The sequence below is a fragment of the Petromyzon marinus genome, unplaced genomic scaffold, assembly GCF_048934315.1.
Source record: "Petromyzon marinus isolate PM22_M1 ecotype Great Lakes invasive population unplaced genomic scaffold, UKy_Petmar_22M1.pri1.0 PM_G_Scaffold_47, whole genome shotgun sequence".
Taxonomy (NCBI): Eukaryota; Metazoa; Chordata; class Hyperoartia; order Petromyzontiformes; family Petromyzontidae; genus Petromyzon; species Petromyzon marinus.
In genome coordinates, this window is record NW_027422999.1 from 57,528 (window position 1) to 81,553 (window position 24,026).

Sequence of the window (24,026 nt, forward strand, 5' to 3'; positions counted from 1 at the left end):
TTTATTTTATTTTGGGCACCTTTATAATATATGCCACAGGACCCGCACAAGCTTAATCCGGCACTGTCCGGGATACCGTTCCAGTGCCCAACCAGGCTGTTGAAAACACCGCGGGTGGAGTTGAGGGTGACGGTGGAGGGCGCGAAGGGGGCGAGTGATGCCGATGGGCGGCGAGGTGATCACCCGAGAGGATGCCCAGTGGGGAGATGAAGCAATGAAATCACTCCACGTGTCAGGCGCTGGGTGGATCACCGCACAGCGGCATCGTGGGAGGTGGCGACGGCACGGGGAGGTCTCTACCCGCTAGTGGATTGACCGTGGCTGATGGTGACGACGACGACGATGGATGTTGCTCACTCAACTCTGCGACGTACGAAACGCCGGAGACGCACGGCGATGTGCGGGGTGTTCAGCGGCACGGTGGAGCCGATGGCCTCCTTGCAGCCGCTGTACAGCTGACGCACGACGTGGAGCAGGGCAGGGAGCACGCTGTCCACTATGTCCTGGCAGCTGCCGCTCAGCTGACCCATAGCCTGCAGTAGAGCAGGGAGCACGCTGTCCACTATGTCCTGGCAGCTGCCGCTCAGCTCACCCATAGCCTGCAGTAGGGCAGGGAGCACGCTGTCCACTATGTCCTGGCAGCCACTGTACAGCTGACCCATAGCCTGCAGTAGGGCAGGGAGCACGCTGTCCACAATGTCCTCACTGTGGCTACTGCACAGCTGACCCGCAGCGTGCAGGAGAGGAGTCGGCGCGCTGTCCATGAGCCAGGACATCCCGGGGGGCCAGGCTGGGTCGTCCCTCTCCTGTCCGTCTGCGTGGCCGCTGGTGAACATCGGTCCCCAGGTGGCGACCGCTGCCGGTGGAGAGACGTCCTTCACGAGTCCCGAGTAGTTGTTGATTGTGGTGGTGGCGTTGGAGCCGTTGATGTTCGAACCCCCACGCCGAGATCCTCCGAGGAGTTCCACCACCGGCTGCGTGAGCAGCAGAACCACAGTGAGCACAGCCGTGAAGATCGCCACGCTGGTGGTGGTGGTGGCAAAGTTCTCCGCAGACCTCGAAGTGGAGGAGCAGCGTGGGGCGAGGTGGTTGCCTCTCCCGGAGCCGACTCCACTCTGGTCGCTCCAATAGATGCACCTTTGTCACAGGCCTTTAATGACAAGAATGTGAAGTTGAACACTCAGCTCCTAGGTTAAACCTGCAGGGTAAGAGCGGCCAGTCTTTGTGGACCTGTGGGTTGGGTTAATCTCTAACCAGGAGCGAGAGCCAATAAGCTCCCAGGCATTCACTCGGTTTTAATAATTACATTCTAGATTTGAAGCTTTCGTGACTGCAAGGATCCATACTCTTTGGTTCTATTCGGTAAAGTCACGTAGGTAAAAAGATAAAATAACAAAAATCACGACGTTTCGGCCACAACACAAGTGGCCTTCATCATGACAGCACGGTCCCTTCACCTGATGAAGGCCACTTGTGTTGTGGCCGAAACGTCGTGATTTTTGTTATTTAATTATTCCATTTATATGGTGCTTGCTTAATCGCCTCTGGCAATTCGGAGTTTTGTATCTCGTCTCATACACACGAAGAGCATCCCCAAGTAGCAGCTGCCCCTGTGTGGTACAAGGTGGTGGCCCTGCACCGGCCTGCATGTGGACAAGAGCCTGTCAGTAGGGGGCGATGGTTGATGTGGCATCTTAGTTGTGGAGTTTGTAGGCAATGTTTAGAATTTGATAAATTTTGACCCAGACGCCAGCATGCAATGGCCTACTCATTTTGAATGACGCAACAATAGTACGTTGTACATACACTGTTAAGCAGACGGTGCGTATTTTTTTAAATAGCTTCTTGTTAATGCGATGTAACCTGATGCAGTATATTTCAGTGCAGTAATTCAATTTAGAATGAATACTTGTCTCATTGTGTGCATACATGTAACATTTTGTCTATAAGGGTCAAACATTGAATAAGTGATGTTAGGATAAAGTGTGTGTGTGTGTTTGGAAGTAACCTGTACAGAGAACTCAGGTGAGACTCATTGTTCTTGTGATACAGGTCAAAGGGTATTTTTGTGTTTTCAGGAAGCATCTCCCTCTGCAGCAACTCATCGTCTTTGAAATAAGGAGCATACTCAGATCATTAATCAGTTACGTGGCACACCACTCAAAGGTTACACGTAGAGGAGGTTCATTCTCTGCAACACGAATTGTAGTTTTGTCTTACGTGTTGATGTAGATTTTCTCGAACTAGGACATGAAATGCTCCTTGCTGATTCACGTCTGCATGTTCACGACCAAGGGTTGAAGCAAGCCTGACCGCCTGCGGCGCCCCTCACAACCATTTGCGGCCTTGGGCCAGGAAAGTCACGAAAAAAATTGCACACGAACGACGCCTCCACGCAAGTTCCCGATGCTCCGTCTTGAAGTTTGAAAATGAAACAGCTTTTAATTGTATTATGTTTTGAATTGTATAGTTGTATTTCTTCATTAAAAGCTTATTCATTGAAAACGATATTTCGTGTGAATTTTCTCTCGTCGTTAAGTAGATGGCATTGCCAGGGGTTCCGTTTGATGCGGACTTTCACCTAGTTGGGATCGCCGGATCGAGATGCAGCGACACAAAGCTTGCCGTGCGAGAAGACCGTCGTCTGCAGATCGATTTCAACACGATCGAACGTCTGTCCCTGCGCCTCTGTCGTTCATGCAGGGGGCGCGTAGGTTTGCAGCACCCCATGCATGAAAATGACGGAACGTGCAGTGTTCGTCACGAAGTTGTGCATAAGCGCCATAACAAGGCACTGTAAGCTGACCTGCCACCACATTCACGGGTCAACGGGGCAGCCGAGAGAGAGCGCGGTGCGTAGGGGTCGACCAAAGGTTAAACCCCCGCCCCACACCCCCGTGATCGGAGACTGACACCCCTGACCCCCCACCCGTCCCTAAGGCCCCTTAAAACCTTTCAGAAGGTTCTGGGAGGGGGGGTGGGGTCAGGAGGGGAGGGGTGACCCCGACCTGGGGATAAAAGGCCGGCCCTCTGGACGGGCCGAGGCAGTGTTCACTAACTCAAGCCTGAAGACATCCGAAGACCTGAAGACTGGACCGGCACCCGGGGACCCTCAACCGAGGCTCTTGTTAGAGCCAGGTTGTAGCGGACCAGAGGTGGCTCGGACACCCTGGGACCCTCCCCAGACTCTAGCCAGAGCCGGGTTGTAGCAGACCAGAGGTGAGCTCCCGTACCCTGGCTAGGGCGGGTCGTCCAGTCTTCCCTTAACGCCGGGCTAAGGGACCCGTGGGTAGCAGAGCCCGGATTGTGCAGGCTGCGATAGAAGGGAGGCTGTCACTCCCGTAGGCGATCGGGTGGAAGGGGACGTACCCCTTCGTGTTTCAGTAGTGTGTAGAGCCGAGTTCGAAAGAGTTATAATAATTGCGTTGCCTCAACCAGATGTCTCCGTGTGGTTAGTTAAGGACACAACACTTATATACAGTGAGGGAAAAAAGAATTTGATCCCCTGCTGATTTTGTACGTTTGCCCACTGACAAAGAAATGATCAGTCTATAATTTTAATGGTAGGTTTATTTGAACAGTGAGAGACAGAATAACAACAACAAAATCCAGAAAAACGCATGTCAAAAATGTTATAAATTGATTTGCATTTTAATGAGGGAAATAAGTATTTGACCCCCTCAATCAGAAAGATTTCTGGCTCCCAGGTGTCTTTTATACAGGTAACGAGCTGAGATTAGGAGCACACTAATCTCAGCTTGTTACCTGTAGACATAAAAGACATCTGTCCACAGAAGTTATCAATCAATCAGATTCCAAACTCTCCACCATAGCCAAGACCAAAGAGCTCTCCAAAGATGTCAGGGACAAGATTGTAGACCTACACAAGGCTGGAATGGGCTACAAGACCATTGCCAAGCAGCTTGGTGAGAAGGTGACAACAGTTGGTGTGATTATTCGCAAATGGAAGAAACACAAAAGAACTGTCAATCTCCCTCGGCCTGGGGCTCCATGCAAGATCTCACCTCGTGGAGTTGCAATGATCATTAGAACGCTGAGGAATCAGCCCAGAACTACACAGGAGGATCTTGTCAATGATCTCAAAGCAGCTGGGACCATATTCACCAAGAAAACAATTGGTAACACACTATGCCGTGAAGGACTGAAAACCTGCAGCGCCCGCAAGGTCCCCCTGCTCAAGAAAGCACATATACATGCCCGTCTGAAGTTTGCCAATGAACATCTGAATGATTCAGAGGACAACTGGGTGAAAGTGTTGTGGTCAGATGAGACCAAAATGGAGCTCTTTGGCATCAACTCAACTCGCCGTGTTTGGAGGAGGAGGAATGCTATGACCCCAAGAAGAACACCATCCCCACCGTCAAACATGGAGGTGGAAACATTATGCTTTGGGGGTGTTTTTCTGCTAAGGGGACAGGACAACTTCACCACATCAAAGGGACGATGGACGGGGCCATGTATCGTCAAATCTTGGGTGAGAGCCTCCTTCCCTCAGCCAGGGCATTTAAAATGGGTCGTGGATGGGTATTCCAGCATGACAATGACCCAAAACACACGGCCAAGGCAACAAAGGAGTGGCTCAAGAAGAAGCAAATTAAGGTTCTGGAGTGGCCTAGCCAGTCTCCAGACCTTCATCCCATAGAAAATCTGTGGAGGGAGCTGAAGATTGAGTTGCCAAACGTCAGCCTCGAAACCTTAAGGACTTGGAGATCTGCAAAGAGGAGTGGGACAAAATCCCTCCTGAGATGTGTGCAAACCTGGTGGCCAACTACAATAAACGTCTGACCTCTGTAATTGCCAACAACGGTTTTGCCACCAAGTACTAAGTCATGTTTTGCAGAGGGGTCAAATACTTATTTCCCTCATTAAAATGCAAATCAAATTATAACATTTTTGACATGCCTTTTTCCGGATTTTGTTGTTATTCTGTCTCTCAGTGTTCAAATAAACCTACCATTAAAATTATATACTGATCATTTCTTTGCCAGTGGGCAAACGTACAAAATGAGCAGGGGATGAAATACTTTTTTCCCTCACTGTAAAAGAGTAAAGCCAGTGGGTTTTCAAAGTACCTTCCTTTTACAGAATACATTTCACGTGAGCCCACCGCATTAAAACAATGCTCAGCTGAGCGGGGCGAGCCACGGGGGGGGGGGGGGGGGGGAGCACCTTTGTCACGTTCTGTAACTCACGTGACTTCTGCCGCGACAATGTCTGGATGTTTCGCCTGAGGATGACTGCTCGTGTTGTGATCGAAACATCGTGATTTCTTTTTTTATTATTTTATTTTTTCTACCTACGTGACTTTACTGAAAGAACCAAAGAGTATGAAAGACGTCTTGTCTGCTGATCTTGTTCATATCCGTGTACATCAATATCCCACATTGCTTACATGTACACACCACACACAATGAAATAAATAGAAACTAGAAGACTTTCGGGGATGGGCAAAGATCGAGGAATCTCTTTCAATGGAGCGAGTTAAGTGTGTTCGATTCAACATGTCTCTGTACGTCTGTATCTCTGGTTGCCTCTGTGTCTCTCTCTGCCTGTGTCTCTCTGTCTTTCTTTCTCTGTCTCTGTGTTCCTCTTGTCTGTGTCTGTCCGCCGTTCAGATTTGGCCACAGCTGTTCACAAACCGCATAGCCAGCATCTTAAACGCCTTTTGGTTTGACAAAATATAAATCGGAGCAGGCTGTTACGGTATAATAACGACGTGCCCGCTAAACTCAGGCCCTCTTATCCACCGATTAACGAGGAAGTTTAACAAAACAACGAAAACAGAAACTCACGCAAATTAATAAGTAAGCTAAAGTAACAAAAATATTTGGGTTGCTTTAATCAAAACACACCTCCATATTGATTAAACACGCAAACATTCCCCCCCCCCCCCCCCCCCCCGACTCGTGCATTTATACGTTGGCCGAATGCGAAAGCACAATGCCACACAAAACGCGTTCTAAGGAGATTTGAACTCTCAACGCTCTGGGTTACAAACCCAGCGCCGAATCCCCCGAGCCACGAGGCTGGGTGCCGGCGTGCCCCCCGTACCGTCGCGAGCGGGTTAGCGGGGTGCCCGCGCTCTGCCGCTCGAATCGTAAAAGCGCAGACAGTCGCCTCCGATTGAATCTCGACGGAAGAATGTCAAGAAAACCTCCAAAGTCGAGACGATCAAAACGGCGGCGGCGCGTTGGAGGGGCCGAATAAATGGAACGTGCGATGGCAAAAAGCGATTGAGCGATAACGACGCCCGAGAGTAATACTAGCACGCTAAACCCAAGACTTGCGGGAGGCGTCGCCAGCGTCCTGCTCGGGGGGCTCCTGGTGGGGCCTCGACGTCACCCCCAGCTCGGTCTGAAGTTTCTGCACCTCGTCACGGAGCTGCCACAATTCCGACGGTGACATCGCTCTGGGACCCGCCGTCGATTCCGGCTCGACAGCATCTGCCACCCTAGAAACGAGTCAAATTTCAAGAAGAGTATTTTCATTAACAAATATAGAGACGCACTCTCCATCATAGAGGGGTTTTTTGGGTTATATTGCATGTATAGTGCAGTGTATAGTGTAGTGTATAGTGCAGTGTATAGTGTAGTGTATAGTAGTGTAGTGTATAGTAGTGTATAGTATAGTGTATAGTAGTGTAGTGTATAGTAGTGTAGTGTATAGTGTATAGTAGTGTAGTGTATAGTGTAGTGTATAGCAGTGTATAGTGTATAGTAGTGTAGTGTATAGTGTAGTGTATAGTGCAGTGGATAGTGTAGTGTATAGTTTAGTGTATATAGTGTATAGTGCAGTGTATAGTGTAGTGTATAGTGCAGTGTATAGTGTAGTGTATAGTCTAGTGTATAGTAGTGTATAGTGCAGTGTATAGTGTAGTGTATAGTGCAGTGTATAGTGCAGTAGATAGTGCAGCAGATAGTGCAATCTAAACCCAAAAACCTTGATTATGAATAATAGTTAACGCCGTATTGTATGAACGTTGCGAGCGCTCGCGAAAGTCACCCAGTGCGGTTCCCGTCAGAGGAGGCCCCCACAACCGAATGGTAGCCCGGGGGAGCTAGCAGCGCTCCGTGACCATCGTGGCGACTGGCGTGGGCCACTGCCTTCATCCTGGATGCCTCCACCGTCGTGTCGGCCGCGTGTTTGCCCACCGCTGACCTACTTCACACACACACACAACATCTATATACATAGCTATCAACACATACACTATACTATACACTACACTATAAACTACACACAAAACATCTATATACATAGCTATCAACACATACACTACACTATACACTACACTATACACTACACTATACACTACACACAACATCTATATATATAGCTATCAACACATACACTACACTATACACTACACTATAAACTACACACAAAACATCTATATACATAGCTATCAACACATACACTACACTATACACTACACTATACACTACACACAACATCTATATATATAGCTATCAACACATACACTACACTATACACTACACTATAAACTACACACAAAACATCTATATACATAGCTATCAACACATACACTACACTATACACTACACTATAAACTACACACAAAACATCTATATACATAGCTATCAACACACACACTACACACTACACTATACACTACACACAACATATATATAGCTATCAACACATACACTACACTATACACTACACTATAAACTACACACAAAACATCTATATACATAGCTATCAACACATACACTACACTATACACTACACTATAAACTACACACATCTATATACATAGCTATCAACACATACACTACACTATACACTACACTATACACTACACACACAACATCTATATACATAGCTATCAACACATATGTAGAGGTGTTAACTACACGCAGGGCAGTGCAGCATTACCCCTGGGTACAACGGTTGGGGTCAGTCGAGGTGAAACGGATCGTGGCCAGGGTTTGGTGCGAACCAATCAGACGGTTCCACGTGGGAATGTATGATTGGTTCTACCTGGCCACGAAGGGGTATAAGACGGGTGACCCAACGGACCTCGGGGAGTTCTCTCCCTGCACGAAGATAGAAGACTGGGCTGAAGCCTAGCTAGGACCCTGGACCAGCCTTTCAGCCCTTCTAAGGGCTAAGGCTCGGCATACCCAGTGGTCAGGACCCACCGGGCCAGCGGTGGGTCAGATAGCCTCCCCTAGGTCCTAGCCGGAGGACTAGGATAGCGGTAGACGTGTGAGTCCCGCCAAGTCCGGAGGTTGTACCTCCTTAGGTATTAAGGAGGTTAGCGGTAGACGTGTGAGTCCCGCCAAGTCCGGAGGTTGTACCTCCTTAGGTATTAAGGAGGTTAGCGGTAGGCGTGTGAGTCCTGCCAGGTCCGGAGGCTGTACCTCCCTAGGGTATCGGGTGAGGGGACCGAATATCCCTCTGTGTGTGTTAAGCGTTGTATAAGGAAATAATACAATAAACAAAGTGTGCCTCCTAAAGAAGTCTGCTCGTCCTTAAAACACTACACATACACTACACTATACACTACACTATACACTACACACACAACATCTATATACATAGCTATCAACACATATACTACACTATACACTACACACACAACATCTATATACATAGCTATCAACACATACACTGCACTATACACTACACTATAAACTACACACAACATATATATACATAGCTATCAACACATACACTACATTATACACTACACTATACACTACACACAACATCTATATACGTAGCTATCAACACATACACTACACTATACACTACACTATAAACAGTACACATCTATATACATAGCTATCAACACATACACTACACTATACACTACACTATAAACTACACACAACATATATATACATAGCTATCAACACATACACTACATTATACACTACACTATACACTACACACATCTATATACATAGCTATCAACACATACACTACACTATACACTACACTATAAACTATACACATCTATATACATAGCTATAAACACATACACTACATTATACACTACACTATAAACTACACACATCTATATACATAGCTATCAACACATACACTATACACTACACTATAAACTATACACAACATCTATATACATAGCTATCAACACATACACTACACTATAAACTATACACAACATCTATATATATAGCTATCAACACATACACTACACTATACACTACACTATAAACTACACACAACATCTATATACATAGCTATCAACACATACATTACACTATACACTACACCATAAACTACACACATCATCTATATATATAGCGGTTGGGAAGCTGACGGAACCGATATTATTTCCCTTCCACGTGACTTTACCGAAAGAACCAAAAATATGAGAAAGCTTTGTTTAGAGCCTAGTCTCAAACAGTGTTAGATGAGAGGACAATGCCACTATGAAGACATTGACAGCTCGGGGTGAGACACACGAGGCTCTAAAGAAAGCTGTCTCTGGTGTGGAACAATCAGTTTCAAAGACAATGCATCATCATCATAGACTACCAGAGCGTGTTTCTGTTTGCATGTTCATTACAAGTACCGTGTGTGTGGCCAATGCAGTGAGATGATTCCTTGCAAGAGGTTTACGTTTGGTGTTATCACGTTCACACAGCTGTTTTACTGCTAGAAAAGGGTAAAACAAATTCTTATATTTTGTTATTGGCAAGGGAGGTCCCATGATGCTTTTGCTGTTGTCATCATCGGCGAAACATCACGGAAACTCGAATCGTCGGCGTAGTTGGGGGTCACTCTCTGACACGCAGCCGGCGAGTGTCGAGCCGGTAGCGACCCGGCACGTTTCGTTTACGTGACGCAACGCCGCTACTACAAGTTGACGGCTTTGACGAGACGACGCTTTAGTTTCTCGCGATCCAACACCGAAGCCGACAACCTCCGACACAGTCGGTCGCACGCGCGCCGAACTTCTTCCGCACCTCCCCCCCCCCCGACCATGGCCAACCGCGCCAGCGAGGCCCCCCACCTGCTCCGTAGCCGGTGCCTCCCGCTCAGTGAGTCGTGGATGGTGCCCAGCCCCAGGTAGGCAATCTCGGACAGTTCGAGCAGGAGGCTGAGACCGGCGACTGCGTACATGACCAGAAGGAAGACGGTCTTCTCTGTGGGGCGCGACACAAAGCAGTCGACGCTATTCGGGCAGGGGTCACGGACGCACTTGAAGCGCGGGGCCACCTCCGAGCCATACATCAGGTACTGCCCCACCAGGAAGCCAACCTCGGCCAGCGTGCGGGCCAGCAGCTGGAGGGTGTAGGCCACCATCAGGCCGTCCGTCTTGATCCTCCACCGCTCGTTGTGCTGCTTCCCCTTGCCATCTTCTTCACCCTCCACCTCCTCCACCTTCTCCTCCTCTTTCTCCGTGCATTCAACCACGCGGTCGGGGCCGCCGGCTCGCTTGGCTCGCTTGGTTTGTTCGTCTCGCTTGTACTCGATCCTACCACGACAGAGAGCGGCGGCGTTTAAGTTTCACCCCTCGGTGTGAAACGTCGCGAGCAAATGGAAATATGCGCTCGCTATGAAACGCAACATTACGACGAACAGCGACAGCTACGAGGCTGTCCGGGATTCCACTTTCACTTCTGATCGTCGCCTCTGAGAGACCACTTAAAGTGTCCGTGCCGGTGGCAATGATCTGAATCGGTCCTGGGCCTACCCTAGGTCGACTCAGCCTCGAATGAGTAGCTGATGCGATTTGTAAAAACTTTGCCAACTGGGGAGAAAAATGCAGCCCGGCGTGGCTTTGGCCATAGACCCCCCTCGTGTGCTTTGAGGCGCCGCTCACGAGCAGCGCTTATCCCGACAGCCTGTGAAGGCTACATGGGGGATTTTTGTCTTTGTGCGTGTGTGGCCCCGTGCGCATCCGCATGTGTCTGTGTGTGCGTGGCCTTACCGTGCACGTAGCCTGGCACAAGCACCGTGGTGACGTCACCACCGCTTAGTGGCAAACGGCGGTTGTTGGTGTAGATGTCTGTGCGCTACAAGCAAGCCAGCATCGGGACTCGAGGTAAGTGAAAATATTTACCTTCCTTTATTTTACGCTTTATTTGCTACTAGCGGGAAGCACCCGGCGTTGCCCGGGGGAAAATATATTGAAAAACTTCTCAAAACTTAAAAACATAACATATACAAATGAAAAAAAAACGATGATCATTACCTCATTCATAAAAATTAGCGCAGCGGAAAAAAAACGTACGCTCGTGCGCCAAGATTCGATTCTTTAGATCGCGCAAAGGAATTGAAGTTTGTAGATTTCTTTAGAATCGGCCTATTCCCGTTTAATTGATACCACAAAAGCTCACCAGATATCGATTCTCGCCACACTTCATCATCATTCCCCCCCCACCCCCCCCCCCCAAAAAAAAAACAAGTCTATTTTTATAATGTTTGCATGGTGCACAGTATGGAAAGTACCCACATGGCAAATCTCAAGTTTGTTAAATGTCAGGAAGTACGCTAAACATTTTGAACACATTCACAAATTTCCCTTTTATACATATAGATACACTATGCAATTATAATATCGCATGCAAATGTATTATATTTCTTATTGTTGAAGAGTTTAACAATGCTTCCCTTTTTGCTGTTGAACCGCAGAATATATTTTACGACGCTGACCATATGCGTGTTTAAACACAGCGCACATTCGCCCTCCTGAACTGAACTAGCCGTTCGGACGTACTGACAGGGGGCTCGGGAACGGAACTCCGATCCTAAGTCAAGGGGAAACCTTGCCGGCCCTTTCACCGTTCAAACTCGTGACCAAATCGACGGCGCAGCCTAATTAAAAAACAAATTAAAACATTTCCAACTGCGCTGTGAAAACTCCCTCCGGGGACCTCCGTACCTGGTGATGCGATGCACGGCGAAGCCGAGGTACAGGATGGTGGGCGTGGCGACCGCGATGATCTGGAACACCCAGAAGCGGACTTGGGAGAGCGGGGCGAAGCTGTCGTAGCAGACGTTCTCGCAGCCGGGCTGCTCCGTGTTGCACGAGAAGCTGCCCTGCTCGTCGTAGTAGATGGACTCGCCGGCGACCGTCGTGAGAACGATGCGAAAGATGAGGAAGGTGGTGATCCACAGCTTGCTCAGGAAGGTGGAGTGCCGATGAACCTCCTCCAGCAGCTGCGTGAGGTAGCCCCAGCTCATCGTGGCCGCCAGTCAGATGCAGCGATGCCGCTGCGGGGAAACGTTCACCCGAGTTTGTACAGGCACTACTCTACTTACAAACCTTCAACTTAAAGACTTTTAGAGATAATAAAAAAAACCTATCCCGTTTGTCCAGTTGCCCGTTTGGAATGAGAGTCGTAAGTTCAACCTCAATGCACAATAAATGGCAGTGGTGGCATCTACATCGACAGAACGTGAAGAACCAGTGGCAACTACATCTGTAGAACGTGAAGAACCAGCAGCATCTACATCTGCAGAACGTGAAGAACCAGCGGTATCTACGTTTACATAACGTGAAGAACCAGTGGCATCTACATCTGCAGAACGTGGAGAACCAGTGGCATCTCCATCTGCAGAACGTGAAGAACCAGTGGCATCTACATCTACTGAACGTGAAGAACCAATGGCATCTACATCTGCAGAACGTGAAGAACCAGTGGCATCTACATCTGCAGAACGTGAAGAACCAGTAGCATCTACATCTGCAGAACGTGAAGAATCAGTGGCATTTACATCTACAGAACGTGAAGAACCAGTGGCATCTACATCTACAGCGCTGGTAGCGGCCATCGGCAAGTCCACTCAGCTCCACATTACTCCATCTCTTCTCGAGCTGTTTAGGCGCCCGCTCGCACATACAACAACAACCGCCATTCGCCACTAAGTGGCGGTGACGTCAGCACGACGCTTGTGCCAGGCTATGTGCACCCTGAGGCCACGTGAAGTGTCGAACGCCCGCTGGCAGGAGGTCATGGGGCAGACCCAGGTGCCACGGGTCGACTGATGACTGAGATGACTGGCTGATGCACCACCTGTGCCCCCTACTGTGCCAACCTGCTGTGCTTTAGCCACCCGGCGCTCCGCTCGTTGTTCTGAGCGTTGCTCCTCCGCCCTCTGTTGTTGTTGGAGGGCGACTACCTCCAGCTGCCCAGTAGCATCCTTCACGAGCCTCCTCCACAGAGGCCAATCTTGACACCGCTGGTACCAGTCATCGACAAGTTCACTCAGCTCCACATCCTCCTGTACCACATCACTCCATCTCTTCTCTAGCCCATGCCGCGCCCGCTTAGCCCCCTCAATCCGGCCGAACAAAAGCTGTTTTGGCATGCGGTGGCTGGGCATGCGGGCTGCATGACCCAGCCATCGCAGCCTTGCCCGCCGGAGGAGCTCACCGATGGGACCTTGCCCAGATCTTTCAAGGATTTGTGAGCTCCTCACACAATCCAGTCTGGTTAAACCCAGGATGGATCGTAGGCAGGCCAGCCTAAATGTTTCTAACCGGCGAAGATGTTCCATTAGAGGGGTCCACGTTTCGCAAGCGTAGAGAAGGGAGGGAATGACCGTGGCCGAGAAGACCTGAAGCTTAGTGCGGAGCGACAGACCAGGTAGCTTCCACACAGCGTTACGCAACCGATGAAAAGAAATTGCCGCTCGACTGATTCAGAGTGAGACCTCTGCTGTTAAACTGGAGCCAGTCATAAGCACACTGCCCAGGTATGGGAAACTCTCCACTCTCTCCACAACTGCTCCATCACCAATTGGGAGTTGTGGGGGTGGAGTGTCCGATGGTACAAAATACCCAGGCAGGTGCTTAGTTTTGGTGGGGCTGATGGTAAGGCCCCACCTCTTAGTGGCACGCTCCAGTCTCAGCAGCAGCGTCTCCAACTCCTCCTCTGACTGAGCAGCTATTACCAAATCATCAGCATACATAACGTGGTTGAGCAATAGGGAGCCATCCCTTGACCGCACCCGGGCATCGATGAGCCTCCCATTATATCTGTACCATATGGAGATTCCCCCGGTACAGCTATTGAAGGCTTCACGAACTACGTGGTCAAAATAGATGTTAAATAATGTGGGAGCCAGAGGACATCCCTGTCGCACCCCAAGGTGTACAGGGAATGGCTCTGGCTCCCGGCCACGTAGTTTTACCCGGGCCCGCTCACCATCATGAAGGTCCTTAATGATCGTGAGCAGATGGTCAGGTACTCCAAAAGCACGAAGAACGACCCAGAGCCCAGGCCTACTGATGGTATCATAGGCCTTGACCAGGTCAATAAAGCAGAGATGTAGGTCTTGTTGGAATTCCCTACACCTCTGCTGTAGCAGACGGACAGAAAATATGGCATCTGTGCAGGACCGCCCTTTCCTAAAACCGCATTGGGGCTCCGCAAGCCTCTCCTCAGCGTGCCTGGCAAGGCGATGCTGAATAATCCTTGCCAGGACCTTTCCCGGCACACTGAGGAGTGAGATGCCCCTGTAGTTGTTAGAGTCTGTGCGGTCCCCCTTCTTAAAAAGGGGGACCACCAGGGCATCCTTCGAATCCTGCGGAACCCGTCCAGTGGTCCAGACTGTTGTTATGATGTCATATAGGGCAGTCTGTGCACAAACGCCACCCTCCCTCAGCATTTCTCTTGGGAGATCATCTCTGCCCACTGCCTTTCCTGGTCTCAGACTCCGGATCGCCTTCAGTACTTCCTCAGCAGATGGCACCTCAGCCAGCCACTCACAGGGGGTGACTTCTTCCAATATTTGAGGCACCGCAGCCTCAGCAGGGTCATCCTCACTTTGTGCCACTATGTTTTCCTGGCTGAGGGATTTTCCCTCCCCCAGGACCTCACAGAAATGCTCAGCAAATCTGCAAACCTGTTCCTGGGGGTCGGAGATTGGATCACCGTTTTTTCCCCTAATGATGGTAATAGGTGTGGCGCTGCAGGTTACTTTTTTGATGGAGTTAAATAGAGATTTGTGATCACGGGCCACTGAGGCAGACTCCATCTCCTCAGCAACCCGCGACCACCACCCATCCTTGCAGCGCCTCACGGCTCTCCGAACCTCCGAGCGAAGGCTGCGGTAAGCGTCCTCATTCTCTGACGTGGGATTCTGTAGCCGATGACAGTGGGCCTGTCGCTTTTTCTCAACCATCCTGAACACCTCCTCTGTCAGCCAGGGTCTCTGGGGAGGTCTGGACCGCGTACCCAAAGCAGCCATTGCAGCTGCATGAGTCACAGTCCTAAACCTCGCCCATTTACCCTCGACATCAGGAGGAGTCGGGGACGATGCCAATCCCAGCCGCAAGCGATGATGAAATTCTCGCTTGCAACTTTCATCAGATAACTGAGACCAGAAAACTTTAGGTTGGAATGGGTCCTGGGTGTACACCCACCACCGGAGTGGAAGAATGGCAGGCGCATCTTACAGATGACAAGTCGATGGTCAGAGGGCAGATCAGCTCCACGGTAGGTCCTGGTGTCAAGGACATGGGCTCGCATCCGCTGGTCCGTCACTATGTAGTCCAGCAGATGTTCTTGCTTGGACTCGGCATGCATCCATGATGTTGTGTGGATGCGCCGATGCCGGAACAACATGTTGGTAATTACAAGCCCATGGGCTGCACAAAAATCTAGCAGCCTCCTACCGTTGTTATTGAGCTGATCTGGCCCATCCCCTCCAATCACTCCAGACCAGGTGCCAGCATCATGACCAACTCGGGCATTGAAGTCACCCAACATGATGACTCTATCCCGAGGGGCCAATTTAGCCAGCACCTGTGACAGGAGGTCATAGAAGGCATCTGACTCATCGGCTTTGCCTGCATCCCTCCACGGATGTTCATCTTCGGTGGGGGCATAAGTAACCACGACCACCATTCCTCGCCTCCGGTTGATGGGAAGGCGAGCCCAAAGTAGCCTGGGGCTTACAGCTTCCCACACCTCACCGCCACGCTCCCACGCCCCCTTCATTCTTTTGTTCAAAAGAAGAGCCACACCCTGTTGTTTGGCAGTCTGCTGCCCCGAGTAGAGGACTGTCCACCCCTCATGGTGGCAGGAGCCAGAACCGGTCCACCGGACACACACACAGACACACACAGACACACACACAGACACACACACACACAGACACACATACACAGACACACACACAGACACACACACACAGACACACAGACACACACACAGACACACACACTGACAAACACAGACACACACACAGACACACACACACAGACACACACAAAGACACACACACACACACAGATACACACACAGACACACACACAGACACACACACAGACACACACACAGACACATATACACACACAGACACACACACAGACACACACACTGACACAAACATACACACACAGACACACACACACATACACAAAGACAAAGACAAAGATCCCCCATATAGCCTTAACAGACTGTAGGGGCAAGTGCTGTTAGCGAGCACCTATGAAGGCCGGAACGGTACACGAGGGGGTGGGTGGCCAGCACCACGCCCGACCGCCTTTGTCTCCCTAGTGGCAATGTTTACACACCGCACCAGGTACTCATTTGAGGCTGAGTCGACCTAGGGGAGGCCCGGGACCGGTTCAGATAATCGTCACTGGTGTTGGCCGTGAGCGGGAATCGAACCCGGGTCGCCAGGTTCATAGCGCAGCGCGCTAACCGCTACACTATCGGTGACGTCACCACGACGCTTGTGCCAGGCTATGTGCACCCTGAGGCCACGTGAAGTGTCAAACGCCCGCTGGCAGGAGGTCACGGGGCAGACCCAGGTGCCACGGGTCGACTGAGATGACTGGCTGATGCACCACCTGTGCCCCCTACTGTGACAACCTGCTGTGCTTTAGCCACCCGGCGCTCCGCTCATTGTTCTGAGCGTCGCTCCTCCGCCCTCCGTTGTTGTTGGAGGGCGACTGCCTCCAACTGCCCAGTAGCATCCTTCACGAGCCTCCTCCACAGAGGCCGATCTTGACACCGCTGGTACCAGTCATCGGCAAGTCCACTCAGCTCCACGTCCTCCTGTACCACATCACTCCATCTCTTCTCTAGCCCGTGCCGCGCCCGCTTAGCCCCCTCAATCCGGCCAAACAAAAGCTGTTTCGGCATGCGGTGGCTGGGCATGTGGGCTACATGACCCAGCCATCGCAGCCTTGCCTGCCGGAGGAGCTCACCGATGGAACCCTGCCCAGATCTTTCAAGGATTTGTGAGCTCCTCACACAATCCAGTCTGGTTAAACCCAGGATGGATCGTAGGCAGGTCAGCCTAAATGTTTCTAACCGGCGAAGATGTTCCATTAGGGGGGTCCACGTTTCGCAAGCGTAGAGAAGGGAAGGAATGACCGTGGCCGAGAAGACCTGAAGCTTAGTGTGGAGCGACAGACCAGGTAGCTTCCACACAGCGTTACGCAACCGATGAAAAGATATTGCCGCTCGACTGATTCGGAGTGAGACCTCTGCTGTTAAACTGGAGCCAGTCATAAGCACACTGCCCAGGTATGGGAAACTCTCCACTCTCTCCACAACTGCCCCATCACCGATTGGGAGTTGTGGGGGTGGAGTGTCCGATGGTACAAAATACCCAGGCAGGTGCTTAGTTTTGGTAGGGCTGATGGTAAGGCCCCACCTCTTAGTGGCACGCTCCAGTCTCAGCAGCAGCGTCTCCAACTCCACACAGACACACACACACAGACACACACACAGACACACACAGACACACACACAGACACACACACACAGACACACACACAGATCTCGGGGCCGTGGCCACAGTAGCAAGGGGAGACAAAGACGGCAGCGGTTGCGTGGGAGACAGCGCAGAGAGAGAGGGAAGGAGGAGGAGGGTGGTGGAGTGGTGGAGTCAGACCTCTGTTGGAGCGCAGGAGACGTCACGAGCAGCTGGGAGATGACGCAGAGAGATGAGAGACAGGGGCAGCACCTGGCTAGGACGTCACCTTCCAGCCCCTCCCCCTCACTTCCAGCCCCTCCCCCTCACTTCGCCCCCTCCACATCCACCCATCCCCAACATCCGGCCCCCCTCCACATCCGGCCCCTCCTTCGTCCTCACTTTTGACCCTCCCCCCGGCCCCTCCCCTCACTTATGCCCCTCCCCCCTCGCTTCCGCCCTTCCAACCCTCCCCCTCGCTTCCGGCCCTCCTCTTCCCCCGTCACCTCCCTGACCTCCACCCCCCCCTCGCCCCTCACTTCAGACCCCGCCCCCCCTCACTTCCGGCTCCTCCCTTCTCATTCCTCTCCCTTCCCCCCCTGTTGTGGGCGAGGGGTTCGCACCATGAGCTGGAGAACCAAACAACCCGCAGACTACCTGCTGCTGGATCTCCTCTCTGTTTCAAAGAACACATTTGAACAAATTTTGATCTCGGGTCTTTGCTCATCTACCGGCTTCACATTCCCCTATTGCCCGTACACAAACCCGGAGGAAGGGCCTTTGCTATTGATGCCCCCAGGGTCTGGAATGCTATTGCCAATAAACTGCAACTTGAATCGCTACCTATGAGATCTTCACTCAAAACTGCTCTAGAGGAGTTGTACACCCCTAGCTTGTCACCGCTATTCAGTGGCCTAAAATAAAATGTTTCGCTCCGGATGACCGCTGCAAAGTATTATCTGTTTTGTGATTTAGTGTGCTGATCTTAAAGGTGCATTGAAAAATGTTATACTCCGACTGATGCTCCTGTTGTTTGTGGAATGACTCATGCAGCCAGCTGTTGCTCTAGGGTTTGGTGTTACATGTTATTTATGTAGTTTATTGTTAAAAATTCAGTCACAGTTCCTATGATCACTGTTACATTGCATTTATGGCTTTATTTTGGTGATTTCTAAAAGTTTTTTGGTTTGGCCATGTTTTTGTTTATTGTAGTACGGAGTTAGACTGATGGCCTTAATCTTAGTTTTCTTGTTGTTGTTTGACTTGCATCCCAATGGGATTTTTGCACACAGCGTTGGTGTACGGTGCTATTTCAGAAATATTTTGATGTTTTTTTCCTGGATTTTCTGTTTGCACATGCACAAAGTCATTTTAAGATGTTTTCTTGTTCATGTTTTTTTTGTTTGTTTGCGTTGCACCCGATTCAAGAGCCGAATGGCTCACAGGGCTATACCAAATAAATGAAACTATGAAACTATGAGAAGGGATGGACTGATGCGGCACAGGAGTATTTGGAGCTGAGTGGACTTGCCGACCAGCGGTGCCAAGCTTGGCCTCTGTGGAGGAGTTTCCTGAAGAACGCTACAGGGCAGTAGAGGCAGTCACCCTCCCAACAACAGCAGTGGTTGGAGAAGCGACGCTCACAACAACGAGCGTTGCACTGGGCGGATAAAATACAGTGAGTTGGCACAATGGGGATCACAGGTGGTGAAACAGCTAGTCATCTCGGTCAGTCTGTCCCGTGACCGGCTCGCAGAGAACCTTCGATACTTCACGTGGCCTCAAAGTGTGCACTTTAAGTGCACCTAACCTGGCACAAGCGCTGTGGTCACGTCACCGCCACTTTATGGCAGTTCTGCATGGGTGCTAAAGAATCAACTAATGTCACCTGCTGGGTCTGTCCTGTGACCTCCTGCACCTAGCCTGGCACAGTGGTGCATCTGCCAGTCATCTCGGTCAGTCAACTAATGTCACCTGCTGGGCCTGTCCCGTGACCTCCTGCACCTAGCCTGGCACAGTGGTGCATCTGCCAGCCATCTCGGTGAGTCAACTAATGTCACCTGCTGGGTCTGTCCCATGACCTCCTGCACCTAGCCTGGCACAGTGGTGCATCTGCCAGTCATCTCAATGAGTCAACTAAAGTCACCTGTTGGGTCTGTCCCGTGACCTCCTGCACCTAGCCTGGCACAGGTTCCAACGCGTTCTACCCTCCCGTCAATCCCCGCAGCTGCTACCGCTGCTGCTGTACAACAGCGACCTCTCTCAGATCTGCGTCACAGTCTCCCGCCATGTGGCCTCCTCTTCTCTTCCCCTAGGTCGCTGGAGAAACACTCCATCCCATACAGGACCTGTGTCCACAGTCTCCCCTCCCGCCTCCGCTATCACAGACGGATTTTCTTCGTGCTTCCGCTGGCTTAATACCTTCAGAGGCGTCGTTCGGTGCTCAAAAGTATTTTGAAACTGACTTTATTTTCACAACTGTGGAACATTACATCTCTTGACCATTTACTGAAACTGGTAATACGATCAGAGGATTAGATATGCAACACCAACCGTGAAATGTTTTTATTAGATAAACTACATTATAAAAAAACATTAACTTATTCAAGTTGTGTTACAGGCAAGGAAATTGCTGTTATGATGAAGACCATCCGTAAAGAATATAAGTGACGCAATTTTACTAGAACACCTCGGTCAGACGTTTCAAAATCAATTTACCAACTTAGAAAATCCCTCTAAATATTTTCAGAAAGTTCTTCATAGCATCCTCAGCGTCCTCCGTTTGTTGTACGCTAAAATGCCGAACAACAACGACCAGCATTACAATTAGTGCATCAATTTAAAATAACCCTCACAGTAGGCCATATTATTCACCATATAGACTATAGTCACTATACTTATTAACCCAGGAAAACATCGGACAAAAATTACATCACTCCAATAGGGGGCGTCAATTGCTATGAATACAGTAGAAAGGTTTTTGTTTGGGTTAGATCGCATAAATGTGTCGTTAACCCACCACCACCCAACACAGCCAATTAGTAAGGTTTGTCACGTAAACAAGACGTGCCAATTAGTTCATACTTCAGCCCACCGGTGTGTTGCAGAGTAAATGCACAGATCTGGCCGTCCGCCTGATGATGCTGGTTGTAATCACTGGCGAAACGTCGTGCTCAGATTTTAAATGTTGTGGATTTGCTCTCCGTTACATCGACGTGCTGTACTAGTAAGGTTTTTTTGGAGGGGGGGTAATATCACGCAAATATAAATGTGTGGTTAAACCTGCCACCACCCGACATAGCTGTGGCTCTAGGGTTCGGTGTTACATGTTATTTATGTAGTTTATTGTAAAAAATTCGGTCACAGTTCCTATGATCACTGTTACATTGCATTTATGGCTTTATTTTGGTGATTTCTAAAAGTTTTTTGGTTTGGCCATGTTTTTGTTTATTGTAGTACGGAGTTAGACTGATAGCCTTAATCTAAGTTTTCTTGTTTTTCATAATAAAGGTTTTTGGGTTAGATCGCGTTTATTTATAAATGTGTCGTAACCCTCCACTACCCGACACGGCCAATCAGCAAAAAAAGTGTCACGTTGACAAAAGACAAATAATTCACTACTATAGCCCACCGGTGTGTTGAAGAGTGAATCCACAACATTTACAGTTTGAATACGACGTTTCGCTGGTAAATACATCCAGCATCATCGGGCAATTCGCCAGAATGGTAAAGCCCTCGCTTGCTCCCGGTTTTATATAGAGCAGCAGGGTGACGTCATCACTTAACTCATATCAGGTGCAGTGATTAGAGCCGGAGGGGGGGGGGGTATTGTAATTATATAATCGATTAGTAATCAGTCATTGGTTATGATTAGTAATGAGTTGTAGATTAGTAATTCTTTAAATCAAAATGTAATGTGTATTATTTAATAATACGCTTCCAGGCCGCACTAAGCCTGTAGCTGTCAGAGCGATTAAAGTTATTCTTGTTCCTCTCAATTTCAATGGATTCTCTAATTAGTCTTTGCCAGTAATAATTAGTTTTACACACCACTGCAACATTGTCAAAATCAATTGAGTGTCCTTGTTGACAAGCATGTTCTGCCACTGCCGACAGTTGTGTTTGAGATAATTTAATATTTCGTAGATGTTCTTTTAGTCTTACACTGATGTTACGTCCCGTCTGCCCAATGTAGCAGCTGCCACATAAACAATCAATCCGATATACACCTTCTGTTGATAGTTTAGGTAATGCGTCTTTAGTGCAAGATACTAGTTTTTGAATTTTGTGTACTGTACCAAATCTTACTGTAATGTTTTGCTTTTGCAAAACACGGGCTAATTTGTCAGTTACTCCTGAGATATATGGAATTTTTATTGTTTTAACAATCTGGTCGCTTTCAGCAGTATTGCTTTGCGATCGTGATTTGGCATTCAGTGCTCTGTTCATTTGAGCATTATTGTAGCCATTCTGTCGTAGTGCGTCTTTAACGTGTTTAATCTCTCTCACTAGACTCTCACCATCTGACACTGTTTTAGCCCGATGTATGAGCGTCTTGATAAGAGAGGATTTCTGAGCTGGATGATGATGTGATTCTGCATTCAGATAGGCATCAGTGTGCGTTTGCTTTCTGTAAACGCTGTGTGTTATTTTACTGTTTAGGCCATGTCCAAGCAAAATATCTAGCTATGGGAGTGTGTTATTCACCTCCATTTCCATGGTGAACTGGATGGCTGGGTTTTGTGCATTGAGATGATTTAGAAAATCATTAAGTGTATCTTTACCATGTGGCCAGACAACCAAAGTGTCATCCACATATCTAAACCAAAAGGATGGTTTTAATGTGCTCGAGGCAAGTGCTCTTATTTCAAAGTTTTCCATGTACAAATTTGCTATAGCAGGGGATAAAGGAGAACCCATTGCTGCTCCTTCCATTTGTTTAAAGAAATCCCCTCTCCATAAGAAGTAAGTGTTATTTAAACAATGACCAGCAAGTTTCGGAATATCTTTTGGTAAACCGGTATTCTTTACTAGTGTATCAAGTAATTTAAGTGATTCGTCCACTGGAACCTTAGTGAATAGAGAAATCACATCAAAACTTACCATAATATCATCAGGAGTAAGTTAAATATCTTTAATCACATTCACAAGATGTTCTGAATTTTTTTATGAATGAAGATGTCTTACCGATGTAGGGCTGTATTTGTTTGGTTATATATTTTGCTAATTGATATGTGGCAGAGCCAATTGTACTGATTATGGGTCGTAATGGGATGCCGATTTTATGACTCTTTGGTAGCCCATAGAGTCTAGGTGGTTGTGAGGCCCTTGGCTTAATTTGGTATTGCTCATTTTTAGGGATTAATGAATTTGCAATTATTGCAGTGGTCTTATGTTCTAAAGTATTAGTTGGATCTCGTTTAATTTTAATGTAGGTACTTTCCTCTAGTAAATTTCTAATTCTATTATCATAATCGGCTCGTGACATCATTACAGTAGTGTGGCCTTTATCAGCTGCTAGGATTTGGATATCCTTGTTTACACGCAGCTCTCTTAAGGCTTTTGCCTCGTTAGAGCTAATATTTACTTTTGGAACTTTGCTATTCTCAATTATTTTAGCAACCTCATGTCTAGTCATCTCTGCCTAATTATGTGGAAGGAGTCTAACTGCTGATTCTACCTCAGCAATTATCTCATCCACTGGAATTGTGCGTGGGGTAACGGCAAAGTTAAGGCCTTTAGAAAGGATAGAGACCATGTCACCGGTTAATACAGTGTTAGTCAAGTTCAGTACAGTTTTGTTTCTAAATTTTTGGTTTTCAGTAGGGATTTGTTTATTATGTAGTCTAGAAAATGTATTAATTTGGTTAGTTTTTGTTAGTTTAAACACATTATCAGCCGATTGTTGTGTTATGTTATCGATTATATTCCAATAATGCATAGATACACTATTGCTTATATCTAAGTGTAACTGCTTTAGCGATTCCGAAATGTAAGATAATTCACTCCTATTGTGCTGTATTGTCTCTATTAATAATAATTTGCTAGCTTTGTGTAGTATTTCGTTAGCTTTAGAAGACTTTACGTGATGTGTTATTTTAACTGCGTTTGGTATTACCTTTGAATCTCTGCACCTTTTGAGGAACGCCAGTGAAGATATCAATTTCATCCGCTTAATGCAAAGCTTCTCCAATTTTCTGGTTTTAAGAAAAGTATCCTGCCCATAGAGGTTAGTCAGTTTAACACGTAGGCTTTCGCGACCAATATTATTCATAATAAAGGTTTTTGGGTTAGATCGCGTTTATTTATAAATGTGTCGTAACCCTCCACCACCCGACACGGCCAAT

At 48.4% G+C, this 24,026-nt stretch overlaps 1 protein-coding gene across 1 annotated transcript; it reads right to left on the minus strand.

Annotated features, from left to right (window-relative positions):
- Positions 1-9,873: 9,873 nt before the first annotated feature.
- On the minus strand, positions 9,874-17,963 carry LOC142917346 (gap junction gamma-1 protein-like). Its single transcript, XM_076061981.1, has 3 exons — positions 17,881-17,963; positions 11,906-12,237; positions 9,874-10,495 (listed from the first exon to the last, which is right to left on the minus strand). Exons 2-3 carry the CDS (start codon positions 12,205-12,207, stop codon positions 9,874-9,876), a joined length of 924 nt encoding a protein of 307 aa, XP_075918096.1. The 5' UTR covers positions 12,208-12,237; positions 17,881-17,963.
- Positions 17,964-24,026: the final 6,063 nt, after the last annotated feature.